The sequence below is a fragment of the Schistocerca gregaria genome, chromosome 4 (genome assembly GCF_023897955.1).
Source record: "Schistocerca gregaria isolate iqSchGreg1 chromosome 4, iqSchGreg1.2, whole genome shotgun sequence".
Classification (NCBI taxonomy): domain Eukaryota; kingdom Metazoa; phylum Arthropoda; class Insecta; order Orthoptera; family Acrididae; genus Schistocerca; species Schistocerca gregaria.
This window is the reverse complement of record NC_064923.1, coordinates 316,450,443-316,468,264: the sequence shown is the minus strand read 5'-3', so window position 1 is coordinate 316,468,264 and position 17,822 is coordinate 316,450,443. Positions and strand designations below refer to the sequence as shown.

The following is a 17,822-nucleotide window of genomic DNA, read 5'->3' as shown; positions in this document are numbered from 1 at the left end:
ATGATTTCCCTAAATTGCTTCAGGCAAATGCTGGTATGGTTCCTTTGAAAGGGCACAGCCAGCTTCCTTCCCTAATTCAATGAGACCAATGACCTCACTGTTTTGTCTCCTCCCCCAAAAAACCCAACCCTGAATGGCTGTCAGAATAGCCTCTTCAACATGCTGAATGAGGCCCCCAGGTATACACACTGAGTGCACCTGGTGTCCTCTCCTGTCCCTTGTTGCCATTTCCCTCAACAGTACTTTTTTGTATTAGTATCTTTTTTAATTTATTTGTTTTTTTAATTATCAACCTTGCACTCTTAAACAATTTAAATTATGAATATAATAGAAAGTAACATTCCACATGGGAAAAATATATTAAAAAAGATGCTGTGACTTACCAAACGAGACACAATAAAAACACACAAACACACACACACAAATATCAAGCTTTCGCAACTCATGGTTGCTTCATCAGGAAAGAGGGAAGGAGAGAGAAAGACGAAAGGATGTGGGTTTTAAGGGAGAGGGTAAGGAGTCACTCTTTGCCTTTGCGTATGTCTGCGTATGTGCGGATGGATATATGTGTGTGTTTGTGTGTGTGTGTGTGTGTGTGTGTGTGTGTGTGTGTGTGTGTGTGTGTGTGTGTGTGAGTGAGTGAGTGTATACCTGTCCCTTTTCCCCCCTAAGGTAAGTCTTTCTACTCCCGGGACTGGAATGACGCCTTACCCTTTCCTTTAAAACCCACATCCTTTCGTCTTTCCCTCTCCTTCCCTCTTTCCTGATGAAGCAACTGTGGGTTGTGAAAGCTTGATATTTGTGTGTGAGTTTGTGTGTTTTTATTGTGTCTATCTTCCAGCTCTTTCTCGTTTGGTAAGTCACAGGATCTTTTTTTAAATATAGTTTAAATTATTTCTTTTACAAAGAATACAAGTTACAGGCTAGCCCATTTGTTCCAACTGTTACAGACTTCTCAGTTTTCCTACTGCCTTTCTAAACTTCAAAGGAGAAATACAAGTTTACTAAATTCAAGGTTTTTTGATATTATCTTTACTCATGATGATAATTTTTATTTTGTGTTACACATTATTAATTGAAACTTTGATATATTACCTCATTATTAATAATATAGGCAATATGTGTGTAGGGAAAGGGAGGGGGTAATTGTGTACATTTCACAGTTGGCCCATAGCAGTAAACAGTTCACACTACTGTGCAATGTTGAAATTGATGGTACAACTGAGATTGGTTTAGTATACCATTTCTAACAATGGAAAAGGTTCAGAGTGGATTATATAATGCAACAGTTGCAAATGTCACAGTGCAACAAATTTGTAGAGCAGCTGTGGATTAAAAATAATCTTTGTATTGGTGCTACTAGGTGTCTAAATTGTAAAGCTAATGTTTACCAGAGAGAGAAAACAGGGATTAACTGGATGCATACTGGTAAAAAAATAATTGAAAAACAACATATTTAAAAAAGTTTGATTATATTTCATATATATTTATGTACAGTATCTGTTATAAGAAAAATAAGCTATACAAACAAACACATTTATTACATATTTCTTCAGTTTTCAGTCATGGTAGTCTCTGTCCACAATTATCATCACTTTTGTACACCATAGAAAGACTTAGTTACTTAATATATATCTCGCATATGAGACAGAGAGAGTGATTGGTCAAATTCAAATTTTCTTAAGTAAAGTTGTAGTTACACAATAATTTGTAGGTGTGATAAAATACTTAGTACATATGCAGGGTGCTAGCAAGACTATGGTGGGACTGATTTTATTTTATTTTATTTGATCTGACAGGGACAGATGCATGAGGAACTGGTTTCAAGCTGTCTCTTATAATTTCCTTCTTATTTTGATTCTTCAAACAAGGTTATGGATGTATCAATAAACAAGTCTCTTCAATTAAAGGAGGTCATTCATAAGAAATTAGGTAAAAATATCACGTTTAAGTCATCATTAAGTTTCTAAACCTCTCATAGTTAATGGCATCAGAATTTGCTTATGAATTTTACATACCTAGATAACATTGATTATATCACACCAGCACTCAGAAAAGAAGTGAAGGAGAACTGAATATTTTTGAAGAAACTAGTAGTGGCTTAATTACAAGAGGAGAAATGAAATGAAGTAATGGCCAGAGACCTTGTCCAGGGTTGTTTGGCTGTCTGTTGAAAGTATTTCTATTTGATGCCATTTTGGCAACCCATTCATTGATGATCATGATGATGAGATGAAATATTGGGCCCAACATAGCACTCAGTCCTCAAGTGAAGAAAATCTCTGAACAGACTGGGAATTGAACCCCATGGCCTAGCGGCAGTAATGTTAACCACTAGACCTTGCGCTACAGACAAAAAGATGGCAAAAAGGTGTTCAGAGAATATAAAACAAGTTTTAGTGAGATCTAGCAAATGCTTAAGCAGCAAATTATACCAGTGTGACAAAGAAAAAGAATTTCATTTGGGTGATGTGAAAATTGAGACAGCAATGATACAAATGTAAAAAAAAATAAAAAATAAAATGTAACTAATGAACCTCTTTATCTAGGACCACAAAAATTAAAGGAAATGTGTCATGAAAAGCAATCTGGTTCCATTTCTGACACTGATGGAGCTAATGCTGTCAGTGGAATGGTTTTCGCACCTGCCTGACTACACTTTGTAATATTTATTTTGTTTTCTATAGATTATGTTTCTGGTGTGTTGTTCTTGTAAACACAAGTGCTTATTTGCTTGTTCCACCAGTTCTTATTCTTTTCCTATGTTTGGCTTACAGTCAATTAGACTTTTTTGTGTTAAACACCCTCCATATGGCTTAGCATTTTCTACCTACTGTCTTTTAAAATTTTTAAGTCGTCTTATATGCTTCTACATTTAATATCCTGACTGAAGGAAGTTTTCATTCTATTTGTTGAAAGTATATCTATTTTTTGCAGAAAAAGTTATTACAAACCTTAAATTTGTACTGAAATACTTCTAATCTGTACAGTAGTTTGTAACAATATTGATGAATGAAAATTCTGTACAATTAATGAAAAAACTGGAATGAGAACTGTACACTTACATTCTCTTTTTTAACATTTACACAAGGACTTACTGGCACACACTGAGATTTTAGAGTTGAAGTAGTGTCTATGAAACTAACATTGTGTAGGTTGTTGATCGAAAGGGAAATTAAAATGAATTCATTTTCAAGTAAAACTTGGGGTGGAATATAAACAAACAGATACATTTCTTTCTTTTAGAATACTTTCTTTCATAAGTGGATAAGCACAATAAGGATTCTTAAGTTTTCTTCCTCAAACTGCAGCTTTTACATGAAATTAATTTTAGATAGTAAGATATTTTCACATATTTATAAAAAACAAAAGACTTGTCTTAATTGACAGTTTTATGTTAAGTACTCTCCAAAAAGATAATGCCAGCAAAAAGTAAGTATACATAGTATACACTTCTATAATCAGAGAAAGAATGCTTAGAACCACATAAGTAAAACTCTTAGCTCACATTAATGAAGAATTATGTATATATGTATAGAAAAAAAAATGAGGTTGTAACATATGTGTCTGTGTCATCAATTAAACACAGTTTTTAAAATTAGCACCTTCAGTTTCAACAATGACTTCTAAAATGCAGACACAACTAACTTAGTTATAATAGCATTTATGACACATTTCACATGTCATACTTAAAGTGTGCTTAGCACAGTATACACTATCTTTAGTGAAAAATGAGGAATTCAGTTCACTGTTATTTCAACAAAGGCTTCCTGTAGAAGATATTTGTCCCTCATCAGTATTGGTGAATGAGAATATTTCACAATAAAGAAAAGTTTGTATAATGAAAAATATACACATAAATTTTATTTTCTTAATTGAACATGACTCCCACTAACACTTTGGTAATTCAAGCCAGTTACCTCTTTAATAAGCTGTCATCTATGAAGTACACTGCATCAATTTAATTCAGTATTCAATTTTTTTTAAAATAACATGGAAGTAAAAAAAAAAGAATTTTCATTTATTTCAGTTATCTGTGCTCTCTTTTTTAGTGTCAAATGAAATATGAGTAACAGATTGTGATCTACTTGCTCCGTTATTTGGGAATGTAAGAAATGAGGAATGTTTCATTATGGGTGAGTCATTCACATTTCCAATAGCTTTTTCTAGTCCATTGTGGTTTGTTGGAGTCTCTCTATTCCCTTCATCCAAAAACACCCACTGCTCAAAACTGCTGTTGTGTCTACCAACATTGCCCTCAGTTCCTAGTCCACCTCTTGGTGTTAGTGTTGAAAATGTGATGAATCTGCCACTGGTGTCACCCTGTGCACTTTGAGTGACTGTGTGTGGTCTTTCAACTGTACTTGTCGAAGGCTGTATGTCTTGATGCATGACAGCTTGAGCAACATTGTTTGAAGACATTAATGACAATATTTCTGATTTGCGTGGTGGTACAGGTGGCCTTGGAAGTTTACCTTTTCTATCTACTACGCTGTTTGTATTGTTATTTGGCGCTATATGCAAGCTTTGTCTGGTTTCTCGTGTTGCATTGTCTGATGCTATGTCTGCCTTAATAGCTGTTATTGTTACATTGTTTCTTGACTGCTGGTATGACATATCTGATGTGTCAATTTCAGCTTCATTAATTTCCAATTTTGCTGAAGAGTGTGGATTTGTAGATGCACCCTGGTATGTAATTTTAGGAGAGCCTTTATCTAGATGCAAAGATGCTGGTACTGACATGCCAGAAGACTGGCTGATGTCAGATAGTGTGTGTTTAGGCTTAGTGCCATCATCACTTGTAACTACTTGAATTTCTGTAATGTATGTCATAGAAGTAGAAGAAGGAACAAAGGAAGATACCTGACTTAATACAGGTACAGGTGTTGTTGGCAAGTCTGGTGGTGGTGTTTCTTTACTCCACGTTAGATCATCTTGACTGAGTATTCCACCAATTGATGCCTGGACACTACTTGTTGCTGTCATAAAAGGGTCTGTAGTTGAGACTGTGTTGCTTTTAGATGCTACATCTGAAGAAATGTTGTGTGTCCTTGAATCTGTCACTACTGTGGTATCAACACTGCCTTCACTATTTGGAGGGAGTTGATTATCTACTGCAGTGCTTTGTAGACTTATGCCCTTTTCATGTGAAATTGGAGAAGAATTCATTATATCCATAAAGGAATTTTCTTGATCTTTATTTGGAATTCCTCTTTTTGTGAGAGGAGTTGAACTCAAAACACTAGATGACATTTGTTTGTAAGAATCCAGTTTTAAAGAAGCAGGATCAGTGTTCATGACTTTCTTAGAACTTGCCAGCCTCATTGGTCTTGAAGGAGTATCTTTTAACTCTGGCTGAAGAGAATAAGATATTCCTGAACTGCTCTGTTGGTCTGATGATGATGATAAATTCATTTGAGTGCCAGGGATACCATCAGTTCCTTCTTGTAAATCTGATTCTATGTGAAGCACCATTTTCTGTTGCTGGTCTTTAATTTCATTAGGTTCACTTACATAAGAGCCACTAGCTTTCACTGGTGTTGTGTTGTCAAAATTTACAGTTCCAGTAGCTGTCATATTAAATTCTTGAGAAACTGCATCAGGTAAAGAGTGACTGCTTGTTCTTGTTTTGTTCATACCTTCTTGCAACACTTGCGAATCAGACAATGAAAACTCATTTGATGGTATAAGTTTGCTGTTTGTATCAGACAATTCATCAGATGTATTTACTTTAGAAATTTCTAAAAATTCCATCCCATCTTTAGGGTGGCTTGGTTTACTGAGGAAATTTTCACTCTGTTTTAGAGCTTCTTCTAAGGTACCCCAGTCTGATGATTTTTTTAAACGCTGTCTTTGGAAAGTGTCCATTGCACCATCTAGTCTTGGTTCTTTTTTGTAGGAGACACCTTCCTCACCATCTTGAGTAGTTCCAAGATAGTCTTCACCTGGTGGGAGTGGTGCTTTCCTCTTTTTTGTGCCAATTGGTGTTCCACCTTCAGCCAGATCAAGTGACACTGCTCTCTCTAGAATACTCATTGGCTGTTCAGTATCAAGTCTTGAAAGATCTCCTAGTGATGCGGCCTTACGAGTACTTTCACTTTCAATCTCTGTACAGACTTGAGTTGTGTTTGATGGACTATGATGAATTGTGATATGAGAGGAATTGAGCTCAATTGTTGTGCCTCCTTTCTTGTTTTTCTTACCTTCATAGCCACAGTCTGCTTCAATCCTCTCAAGGTCTGAATCAGAATCAGAGTTTGTGTTACTTATGTTGACACTGTCATAGTCGAGGTTCCTCGTTTCCATTGTCGATGTACCACTAGAACTACTGTCAGCAGGAATTACACCATTGTGTATGTTAGTGTTTCCCACATCACCATGAACATTTGCCTTTGGGACAAAGGACTGAACAGTCTCAGCTGAATTTATATTAACTGTTATATTAGTAATATCTTTTCCAGAAATGTCATGGCCAGTCTTTTGAGTGGTGCCACCTGCTACAAGAGTAAAAGTTTCTGGTGATTTATCTTCACATCCACCAAAATCCTTAACAAGATTCCTTTTAGTATGTGTTGCAACATTTCCAGCTACTGAGCTGTCAGGCACTTCAGAACCATTGACATTGCAGCTAGCTTGATTTTCCTCTAAACTGAAGGCAGAAGCTGGGCTTTCTATTCCTGTAATTTTATGACTTAATGCAGGGTCTCCAGACTCCCTTATTCTGTTGTTACTTCCTTCATAGTCCTCCGCAGGGGGAAGGGGAGCTTTCCTTTTGTTGTGTCTTTTAGGTGGTCTTCCTAAGCTATCAGATGCAATTCCTGGCATTGCTTCATAATCACTTGAACTGTCTTCACTCAAACTTTTCCTTGATTCATTTGATTTGCTGTCACTTATCCTGTTTAGGTCACTTAATGATGCATTTGCAACAGTAGCAGCAATGGCAGGTGCTTTTCTATTGGAACGAGCAGCCATTGCAGCTCTTTGTACTTCTTCTGGAATGTCTGTTGGCACTTCAAAATTACAATGAATATCCTTTACTTCTGAGTTGTTGTCTTTCCTCAGTTTCTTTTCTGTTTTCTTAGACTCACCTTCCACTGAAAATATTCTATCATCATCAATCTCTTCACTGTCTGAGGAAAAACAGCCACTCTGCATGCTGGTCATTTTATTTTTCACTTCATTGCCACTCAAGGAAGGAATTTCAGATGAATTATTCTTTCTTCTATCTGGATGTAGCTTTTCTTTAAGATTCTGCAGACCTTTGCTAAGAAATAATTTAACATTGTGTTCTTTTGTACCTTCAGGTGAGGTATCACTATCTGTGCTCTTTGAATAAAATTTTTCAACTTCTTTTTTTGCATCTTGTTTAAAAGAAGCAGTTGGTTCTTGATGCTCTGTGACTGGTCCAACATCAATTGCTCTTTCATCATAAATTAAAGAATTTGCTGTTTGCACACTATCATCAGGTAGGCTATTTTTTACATTTACACTTTCACTGTGCTTTGTTCTATTTGAGGATGAATTATTGCCTGTGTTATTGTCCTCCTCATTACTTCCACTTCTTGTAACCACTTTTTCTAGCATTATATTCTTTTCATTCTGATGGCGCTCTGGTTCAACAGCAGTAGTATAAACAATATCTGGGACTGTACCTTGCCTTACAGTCTGTTGTTCTTTGTTCACTTCAACATTGCCTTGAACTGATGCGCTAACATTTTTCAGTGAATCTGATGACTCAGGCAATACTCTGACACCAAACTTCTGATATTTATTTACAATCTCAAGTGAACCATCTGGCTCATCTATTGAAGATTTATTTGCAACCACTGTTGTCTTTCCAACCACTTTTTTTATTCTCTCAGGTTTAACCACAGCTCCAGAAGTAGGACTTACTCGAGCACCTTTATCTGGCTTTGTCACATCTTTCCTTGCCAGAGAATTTTTTGGTGAATTTGTCACCTTCAGTGTTGGGTAATCCCCAACTCCAGAGTCATTGAAAGAGTCAGATTTTGATATTTTTGGTGATCTTGTAGTGCCGCCCATGTTATGACCTCGTTTCAGACTATCCTTGCCAATCTGCAACAAAATGAGGATGATTAATATTACAAAAAGTTTCTACCACGTTTTCAGTACCCTCATGATCAACTACAATAATGCTTATTTTTCATAACAAGCTGCTGTCATCAACATAATGTCCTGTATCATCTAATGAAACACAAATGAAGAACCTAGATTACTGTTAGAGTTCTAAATTGAACAAGAACTGATTTTGTTAAAAGATTTTGCAAAATGCTCACAGATATTTCAATGTATTATTTATTTATTTATTTTCCTTGGGGCACTGGTTAGAGACACATTGGATACATCAGTATACATTTACAATTTCAGCTATAGTTCAAATTACAATTTGAGCAAATATATTATTATTTTTCAATAGTCTTAAACACATATGTGTAAAATAATTAATGAAGAAAGAGGCAAAACAAAATTTTTATATTAATTTAATTTACTACATATAGAACACCAGTTTCAGTTTCTGCTGCAACTGATGAGACATAAGGAAAATTTTTCATTTTAATTTTTCATTTGCACAGCAAAGAGCAAAATTACAAGCAAGGAAATAGAAAAGAGATTATTAATAACATAAAGTTTTACCTTAATGAATAAAAATGTGACTGATTTAATGGGAACATTCAAAATGGACATCTGTGGATTTGTTGTTGCCCAAATAAAATATTGACCTTTGTTTATAGTCAGTCAGGAAAGGAAATAACAATGTGATGTAGTTACTGCTGTTTTTGTATAGTGTACAAAAATTATGTCTTCTGATGCATGAAGCCACTAATTTCAAGATTTGTTGCTGCAGATGCTGATGTCTACCAGGTGCTTCATTGTTGTTGTAGTCTTCAGTCCTGAGACTGGTTTGATGCAGCTCTCCATGCTACTCTATCCTATGCAAGCTTCTTCTTCTTGGAGTAACTACTGCAACCTACGTCCTTTTGAACGTGCTTAGTGTATTCATCTCCTGGTCTCCCTATACAATTTTCACCCTCCACGTTTCCCACCAATACTAAATTGGTTATCCCTTGATGCCCCAGAATGTGTCCCACCAACTGATCTCTTCACCTAGTCAAGTTGTGCCACAAACTCCTCTTCTCCCCAATTCTATTCAGTACCTCCTCATTAGTTACACGATCTATCCATCTAATCTTGAGAATTCTTCTGTAGCACCGCATTTTAAAAGCTTCTATTCTCTTCTTGTCTAAACTATTTAGCATCCATGTTTCATTTCCATATATGGCTACACTCCATACATATGTTTTCAGAAAGGATTCCTGATTCTTAAATCTACACTCAATGGTAACAAATTTCTCTTCTTCAGAAACGCTTTACACTTTCTACTTTGACCATCATCAGTTGCTGCTCTAATAGCAAAGCTCACCTACTACTTCAAGTGTCTCATTCCCTCATCCAATTCCCTCAGCACCACTTCATTTAATTCAACTGCATTCCATTATCCTCATTTAGCTTTTGTTGATGTTCATATTATATTCTCCTTCGAGATATTGTCCATTCCGTTCAATTGCTCTTCCAAGTCTTTTGCCACCTCTGACAGAATTACTATGTCATCAATAAAGCTCAAAGTTTTTATTTCACCTTCCTGAGCTTTAATTCCTACTCCAAATTTTTCTTTTGTTTCCTTTACTGCTTGCTCAATATACAGATTGAATAACATTAGCGATAGGCTACAACCCTGTCTCACTCCCTTCTCAACCACCACTTCCCTTTCATGTTCCACAACTATTGAATTGCCAACTGGTTTCTGTACAAATTGTAAATAGGCTTTTGCTCCATGTATTTGACCCTTGCCACCTTTAGAATTTGGAAGAGGGTATTCCAGTCAATGTTGTCAAAATGTTTCTCTAAGTCTACAAATGATGTTAACACAGGTTTGCCTTTCCTTAACCTATCTCCTAAATTAAGTTGTAGGGTCAGTACTGCCTCATGTGTTCCAACATTTCTGTGGAATCCAAACTGACCTTCCCTTAGTTTGGCTTCAACCAGTTTTTCCATTTGTCTGTAAAGAATTCGTGTTAGTATTTTGCAGCTGTGTCTTATTAAATTAATAGTTCAGTGAATTTCACATCTGTCAATACCTGCTTTTTTTGGGATTGGGGTTGTCTGAGGGTATTTCACCTGTCTCATACATCTTGCTCACCAGATGTTATGGCTGACTCTCCCAAGGCTATCAGTAGTTCTAATGGAATGTTGTCTACTTCCAGAGCCTTGTTTTGACTTAGGGCTTTCAGTTCTCTGTCAAATTCTTCACGCGATATCATGCCTCCAATTTCATCTTCATCTATGTCCTTTTCCATTTCCACAATATTTTCCATAAGTACGTTGCCCTCGTAAGGACCCTCTATATACTCCTTCCACCTTTTTGTTTTCCCTTCTTTACTTAGAACTGGTATTCCATCTGAACTCTTGATATTCATACAGGTGGCTCTTTTTTCTCCAAAGGTCTCTTTAATTTTACTGTAGACAGTATCTATCTTACCCCTAGTTATATATGCCTCAACATTCTTTACATTTGTCCTCTAGCCATCCCTGCTTAGCCATTTTGCTCTTCCTCTAGATCTCACTTTTGAGACACTTGTATTCCTTTTTGCCTGCTGCTTCATTTACTGCATTTTTATATTTTCTTCTTTCATCAAATAAATTCAATATCTCCTCTGTTACCCAAGGATTTCTACTAGTTCTTGTCTTTTTACCTATTTGATCCCCTACTGCCTTCACTATTTAATCTCTCAAAGCTACCCATTCTTCTTCTACTGTATTTCTTTCCCCCATCCTTGTCAATCATTCCCTATTACTCTCTCTGAAACTCTCTACAGCCTCTGGTATTTTCAGTTTAGCCAGTCCCATCTCCTTATATTCCCACCTTTTTGCAGTTTCTTTAGTTTTAATCTACAGTTCATAATCAATAGATTATGGCCAGAGTCCACATCCGCCCCTGGAAATGTTTTACAATTTAAAACCTGGTTCCTAAATCTCTGTCTTACCATTATATAATCAATCTGAAACCTTCCAGTTTCTACAGGCCTCTTCCACATATGTAACCTTCTTTCATGATTCCTAAACCAAGTGTTAGCTATGATTAAGTTATTCTCTGTGCAAAATTCTACCAGGTGGCTTCCTGTTTGATTCCTTACCCCCATTCCATATTCACCAACTACTTTTCCTTTTCCTGCTATTGAATTCCAGTCCCCCATGACTACTATATTTTCGACTCCCTTCACTATCTGAATAATTTCTTTTATTGCATCATACGTTTCTTCAATCTCTTCATCATCTGCAGAGCTGGTTGGCATATAAACTAGTAGTAATGTGGTAGGTGTGGGCTTTGTGTCTATCTTACAATAATGTGTTCTCTATGCTGTTTGTAGCAGATTATACATGCTCCTACTTTTATATTCATTATTAAACCTACTCCTGCATTACCTCTATATGATTTTGTATTTATAACCCTGTATTCACCTGACTGGAAGTCTTGTTACTCCTGTCAACGAACTTCACTAGTTCCCACTATATCTAACTTTAACCTATCCATTTTCCTTTTTAAATTTACTGACCTACCTCCTTGATTAAGGGATTTGACATTCCATGCCCCGATCTGTAGACCAGCAATTTTCTTTCTCCTGATAATGATGTCCTCCTGAGTAGTCTCCATCTGGGGATCCAAATGGGGGATTATCTTACCTCTGGAATATTTTAGCCAACAGAAGGCCATGATCATTTAATCATACAGTAAAGCTGCATGACCTCGGGAAAAATTACAGCTGTAACTTCCCCTTGCTTTGAGCTGTTTGCAGTGCCAGCACAGCAAGGCTGTTTTGGTTAATGTTACAAGGCCAGATCAGTCAGTCATCCAGACTGTTACCCTGCAGCTACTGCAAAGATTGCTGCCTTCTTCAGGACCCATACATTTATCTTGCTTCTCAACAGATACCCATCTGTTGTTACTGCACCTACGGTACGGCTATCTGTATTGCTGAGGCACGCAAGCCTCCCCACCAATGGCAAGGTCCATGGTTCATGGGGAGGGAGGTGCTTCAGGGCACTGTTTTGCATTTTTGTATGTAATTGTTTTCTTATTATTTTTACTCAAGTAGAATGGTAACAACCCACAGGCTATAGCTTAATTGCTTTCCATCACATTTTTTCTTCCTTGGCTTCCACTCATAAATCTATACAAGAGTGTGTCTGTGGAATCAGAAAAGTAGACCCTAGGAAGGAAACAGACTGTGATGTATGCTCTTAACGCTCAGACGGCAAGAGTATTGCCCACTGCATGCAGTAATGTAAATTTGAATCTCAGCATTTGTAATTTGTCAGGAATTCACAAAACTGCAATCATTTAATTTGTCAGTGTTTCCATGTGATGTTGATTTTGGTACCACAAAATTTCCAAGAGGAATAATGTACTCTAAAGTATGCAAATAGAAGGGAGTAAGAGCAAATTATATTTACCACATAATTGTTGAACGCAGTATTTGTTTCACTACTACGATTCTAATAAATTCCATTTTCTGTTCTTTCTTCAACTCATACAGTTTCCTTCATGTGGTGGTTGGTAACTCATTAATTTCAGACAGAACTGTAGGGATACTCCAGCTTCTTATGACACAATAAGTAATTTCCAATCAAATCACAACCAAAAATTATAGTTAGCAGCAAAGTTCATGGTTTGCATCTATGTTGAGCTGCTAGTTTGGACTGAGTTGCATGTAACTTCCCAATATTTTTCATCACAGTTTTATAACATTATTAGTCTCTGCATAAATATTATATGCCTAACTGATAATGGTTAACATTTTGCAACTTACAAGGAGATTGAAATTTTGACCTGAACCGTAGTCTTTTTTTAATTTTAATTTTATTTTATTTATACAATGTATCTAAACTGAAACCTTGTTCAGTGTCTTCTACATGTGAATGGTGTGCATCTTGTAAAACTGACCACAATTGTTATGTAAAAGATTGCTATTTTCAACCTGTGGCATCTACAGAACTACCACTGAAGCATTGGCCACCAGCTGACATCTCTGTCAGTGATTGTTAGGGAGCAGCACAAGGGTTAGGTGACAGCACACAATGACTGTGCAGTCACATTCAGTGCCCCCTGCCATGTATTCCCATGTAGGTGAGCACTAACTCGGGCTCGCTCTATTCATCTGTGGGTCAACATATGACTTACTACATCATTATACTGAGTTACTGCTTTCTTGCCACATGGCACCCCGAACATTATATTTGCTTGTCCTATCTTGTACCTACAATCCAAAAAAATACTTGTTCTAATAGTGATGTACATTTTTATGTTGTGGGATACAACATAATTGGTGATGGTCATATGCATTTATTCATGCTTGTTTTGCAATCATGGAACCTGTATCCCAGGCTACCTCACCAGATGTGTCAATGGAAATCATGCTCCAGCAATTTATCCAACTGCAGTTAGAGGGACAGTAATGTTATGAGGCTCTGCCCTCCTGACAGTCAGCCTTAACTCTTCCATCATTCCCAACTTTCGATGAATAGCAAAAGAGTGGGAGGCCTAGAAGAAACACTTCTGGCTGTATTTCACCATGTTCCAGGTATTGGATCCCAACATGGTCAAAGTGCTGAATGCATACCATATTTTGTGCAACCTGGACCCTCTCACAGAACTGGTGCATCTGTCCTTTGACAAAATATGTGTTTTGTTCTGTGCCTACTTTCACCACCACTACTATGACATTGTAACCCTCATGGAGTCTTAACAGTATCGTAAACAGGCAAGCCAATCCTACTGCGAATGAGTGCCTGAACTACAGGGACTCAGTAGGAAATGCTATTTTGTGTCTCTTGTACATAAAGAACTGTATACCAAAGTGATGATTCAGAATGCCATCATTCAGGGACTCCTGATGAAGAAATATGGCAGAAAGCTATAGACTCTGAAGACTCTTCATCGGAGAACATTTCATTTCAATAGTAGCTCAATCCTGTGAAGTTTCCCATGCTGTGAGCAAGAGGTTAGATAATGGAGTGTGACATAGTGCCTGTTGCTTCAGACTCAGAAAAGGAATCCCACCTAGCTGAAGTATCAAATATGGCAACTGCTGGCCTCCAACCCAGTCTCAAAAACAAGGAAAGCAATCTTGGTCCCCTGACCAGCACATGCTTCTGTCGTGCTGGGAATATTTTCGAAAACATGTCAGAGATGACTGCCCTGAGAGGTGGGCACAGTGCAATGCATGCTAGACAGAAGGAGATCTCATGTCAGTCTGTCATGCTTTGGATAAATGACATGCACCACATCAGAAGCAACTGGTCATTAATGTCATTTTGTCAACATCCTCCAGCTTAGGTGTGTCACCTCATAAACTTTGTCATAATCACTTTGTGTGACACACAGAGAATCTTTTCAGCCTCAATGCTTACTCAGCCTTCAGATTTATCAACAAGGACTCATCCCACCTGGTCTTGGAACAAATATCATTTCATGAACTGGACGACCTCAGTAAGGAATACTCTGAGATTTTCTCTGGGTGTCTTGTTAAGGTGACAAACTTTGTGGCTCACATCACTTTAAGGGCGTGAGCATGTCTTCTGCACATCACCCATGTCATTCACATATCAGAATGCCTCAAAAAAGAACTCGACAGGTTGATAGCCTTGGATGTCATTGAACCATTGTTTGTGAGTGAGTGGGAAACACCCTTAGTTATTATAAAAAGACCACTGGACAAATTGTGCCTGTGTGGAGATTTTAAGGTTCTGTTAATTCTCAGTGAGAGATTGACATGTACCTCATTCCAAAACCTGACAAACTTTTCTTGGCACTAACAGGACAGCATTTTTAAAAAATTGGTCTTACTGAACCTTGCTTACAGCTTACTCTGGATGAAGAATCACAAAAAGTCCTCATAGTCAACATGCTGGATGGGTCATATTGGTTGCAATGCTTAGTTTTTGGGGCGGCCAGCACCCCAGCAATTTTTCAAGGACCACTTGAACAACTGTCAGAGGGTGTCCTCAGCTGTATAAAATACTTTGACAAAATTGTGGTAATTGTAGAATGGCAGAACACTTAGCAAACCTGAGGTGGCTTTTATGCCCTCCAGTCTTCAGGCTACAAATGCAATCTTGAGAAGTGTTTTCTTTCAACCATTGATGGAATACCTAGGAAATGTCATCTCCTGCCATGGTATTCGATGCACACAGAAGCTGGTTGAAGCCATCCTTGCACTTCCTCATCCCATAAATCTGCAGCAGCTCCAATCTTTCATGGGAAAGATCACACATTATGGCAAATTCATCTAGGGTATGGTGTTGATTGCACACTCACTGAAGAATTTACAGAAGAAGGTTGTCACTTTTGTCTGCTCAGAACTGTCCAAGAAGTCTTTCAGGACTCTGAAGCAGGCCCTCACATCAGCTGCCTGTCTTGCCATGTGTCAACTGTGCAAACAGTTTATCGTGACAATGGACACATCTGACCGGGGCCTGGGGGCTGTCATGGCTCACAGAGACATAGACAGCTCAGAACATCCAATCAAAGACACTCAATGTCCTGCAAAATAAATTTTTGCAAATCAAAACAGAGGCCCTTGCAATTATCATCACACTGAAAAAATTCCATGTTTTCTTCTACAGAAAAGTTTTACCTCATCACAGATCATAAGCCATTACTTTCTCTCTTCAGCCCATCAGCAAAGCTACTGGAGAGGGCTGCCCACAGCCTCCAACACTGGGCACTTTTTCTTAACAGGTATCATTATGAAATTCACTACCACAGCACCACAGAACAGGCCAATGTGGACACACTTTCCTATCTTCCAAAAGGACCTGACCCAGAGTTCAAGAAAGATGAGATTTTGCGGTACTTCCACTTGGACAAAGAGACTCCACAGGCAATGAACACTTTCTCTATTATGAAGGTGCGGCAGTACATCCAAAAAGGCTGGGCTGGCCACATTCTCAGTTGGAATGCCAACCCATTGCACCAAAATTCTCACCTTCACTGGCTCATCCTAGTGGACAGCATTATCCTCCTCAATACTGGCCAACAGCCTCCCTGGGTGCTCACATAGCAACCTTTGTGCCCAACAATCCTACAGGTCCTACACAAGGACCACTGGGGTTGGGAAAAAACTACTCACCCAGCACCATGTGTACTAGCTGGGTATTTAATAGCAAGCTGAATATCTTGTTCACAGCTGTTCTCAGTGTGAACAACAGCATATGACACCCTGCCAGACATTTTGTTTCTGGCCAATACCCTCCTGCGCTTCGGAGCAGGTTCATGTTGACTTTGGAGGATCCTTCTTGGATACGACATGGTTGATTGTCATTGATGCGCACTCCAACTTTCTGTGTGTTGGAATCCCTCAACATGTAAGTGCAGAAGTCACAGCTGCCATGCTCAGCAGAATTTTCACTATAGAAGGTCTTCCTCTCATACCCGTGTTGGACAATGGACCACAGTTCCGTTCCCACCACTTTCTTCTGCCACAATGGCATTCAGCATCTGCTGTCACCACCCTTTCACCCCATTTAAATGGTGAGGCCAAAGGCCTCATACACATGTTCAAGACACAGATGTGGAAATATGTGGCTGATTTTTCTCTGGATGAACTCTTTTTTTGGGTTCATACAGGTTGACGTAAATAGGGGGAAGGGACTGGTGGAACTCCTCCAGAGCTGTCAGACCAACATGCTTCTCAACCTCATGCTGCCATCACCTGGGGGGACATCTGTGATGCCATCTCCCCATTTTTGGCTGGGCAGCCTCATGTGAGAGTGGGAGTTCAGGTGCCAGAACAGGTGGATTTCAGTGGTCGTCCAGCAGCACCAAGGTTGTTGTGTTTTCACATCGGACTTGGGGGCCTGGGCGGTGATTTGCCATCAAAATCAGCTGCACCTGCAACAGGGGCCTGGCCACCCCCTCCTGAGGATTCTCTAGCAGTAACTATGTCACCAATGTCCTTCATCACTCCTTTGTCACACACTCTGCTTCCTCACTTCCTGCTCCTGAGCTATTCCTGCCTTCACCCTCTCTCCCCTGTGCATTGCCCAAGGTCCCACTTTCATCTTACTCTGTTTGTAGGCTGCCTGAGATGGACCAGATGTCAGCAGACAATCATGCTGTGGTACTGACTCTGGTGCTGCCCCAACCTCTACTGTTTGCTTCCATGCCAGGTCCCAACACAGACACGGTGTGCCATGTCACTACCTGTGACAGAGCCACCACGATGCTGAGCATGCTGCTGCATGGGAATCTTCTGGCCGTACAATCCTGTCCTTGTTGACCAGGAGCTGGTCAAGCTGCCAAGGCCATCCAGCACCTGAATTATATTGGCCTATTGACCTAATGCAGGGCACTGCCCAGATGCCCCAGATGCCCAGCTGTAACGCTGTACAATTTCACATTTGTCGTGCTAAGGTGCAACTTGTTGCTCCCACTGGGATGAATGGGTGGGGTAACCAGCAAACTGTCATGCACTGGCTGGCATCTCCATCAGTGCTACTAGGAGGTGATTTGGGTGACAGCGCAATACGACTATGCAGGCACATTCAGCATCCCATGCCATGTGCACCTATGAATGCAAGTGCTTACTGGTGCTTGCTCTCATTCAGCTCTGGCTCCTTGTGTGGCTTACTTCTTCATTAAACTGTGATACTGTTTCCTTGCCACATGACACCATGAACATTATACTCACTTGTTCTGTATTGTACTTGAATAAAAAAGCAACTTGTGACAATGTGTTTTTAAT

The 17,822-nt window shown here is 38.7% G+C and overlaps 1 protein-coding gene across 1 annotated transcript in view; it reads right to left on the bottom strand.

Annotated features, from left to right (window-relative positions):
* Positions 1 to 1,453: 1,453 nt before the first annotated feature.
* LOC126266958 (uncharacterized) overlaps positions 1,454 to 17,822 on the bottom strand; it is a 444,592-nt gene continuing 428,223 nt past the window's right edge. Inside the window, exon 7 of the mRNA XM_049971678.1 lies at positions 1,454 to 8,076. Coding sequence (XP_049827635.1) covers positions 4,027 to 8,076 — 4,050 coding nt within the window. The 3' untranslated portion in view covers positions 1,454 to 4,026. The remainder of the gene's footprint in view (positions 8,077 to 17,822) is intronic.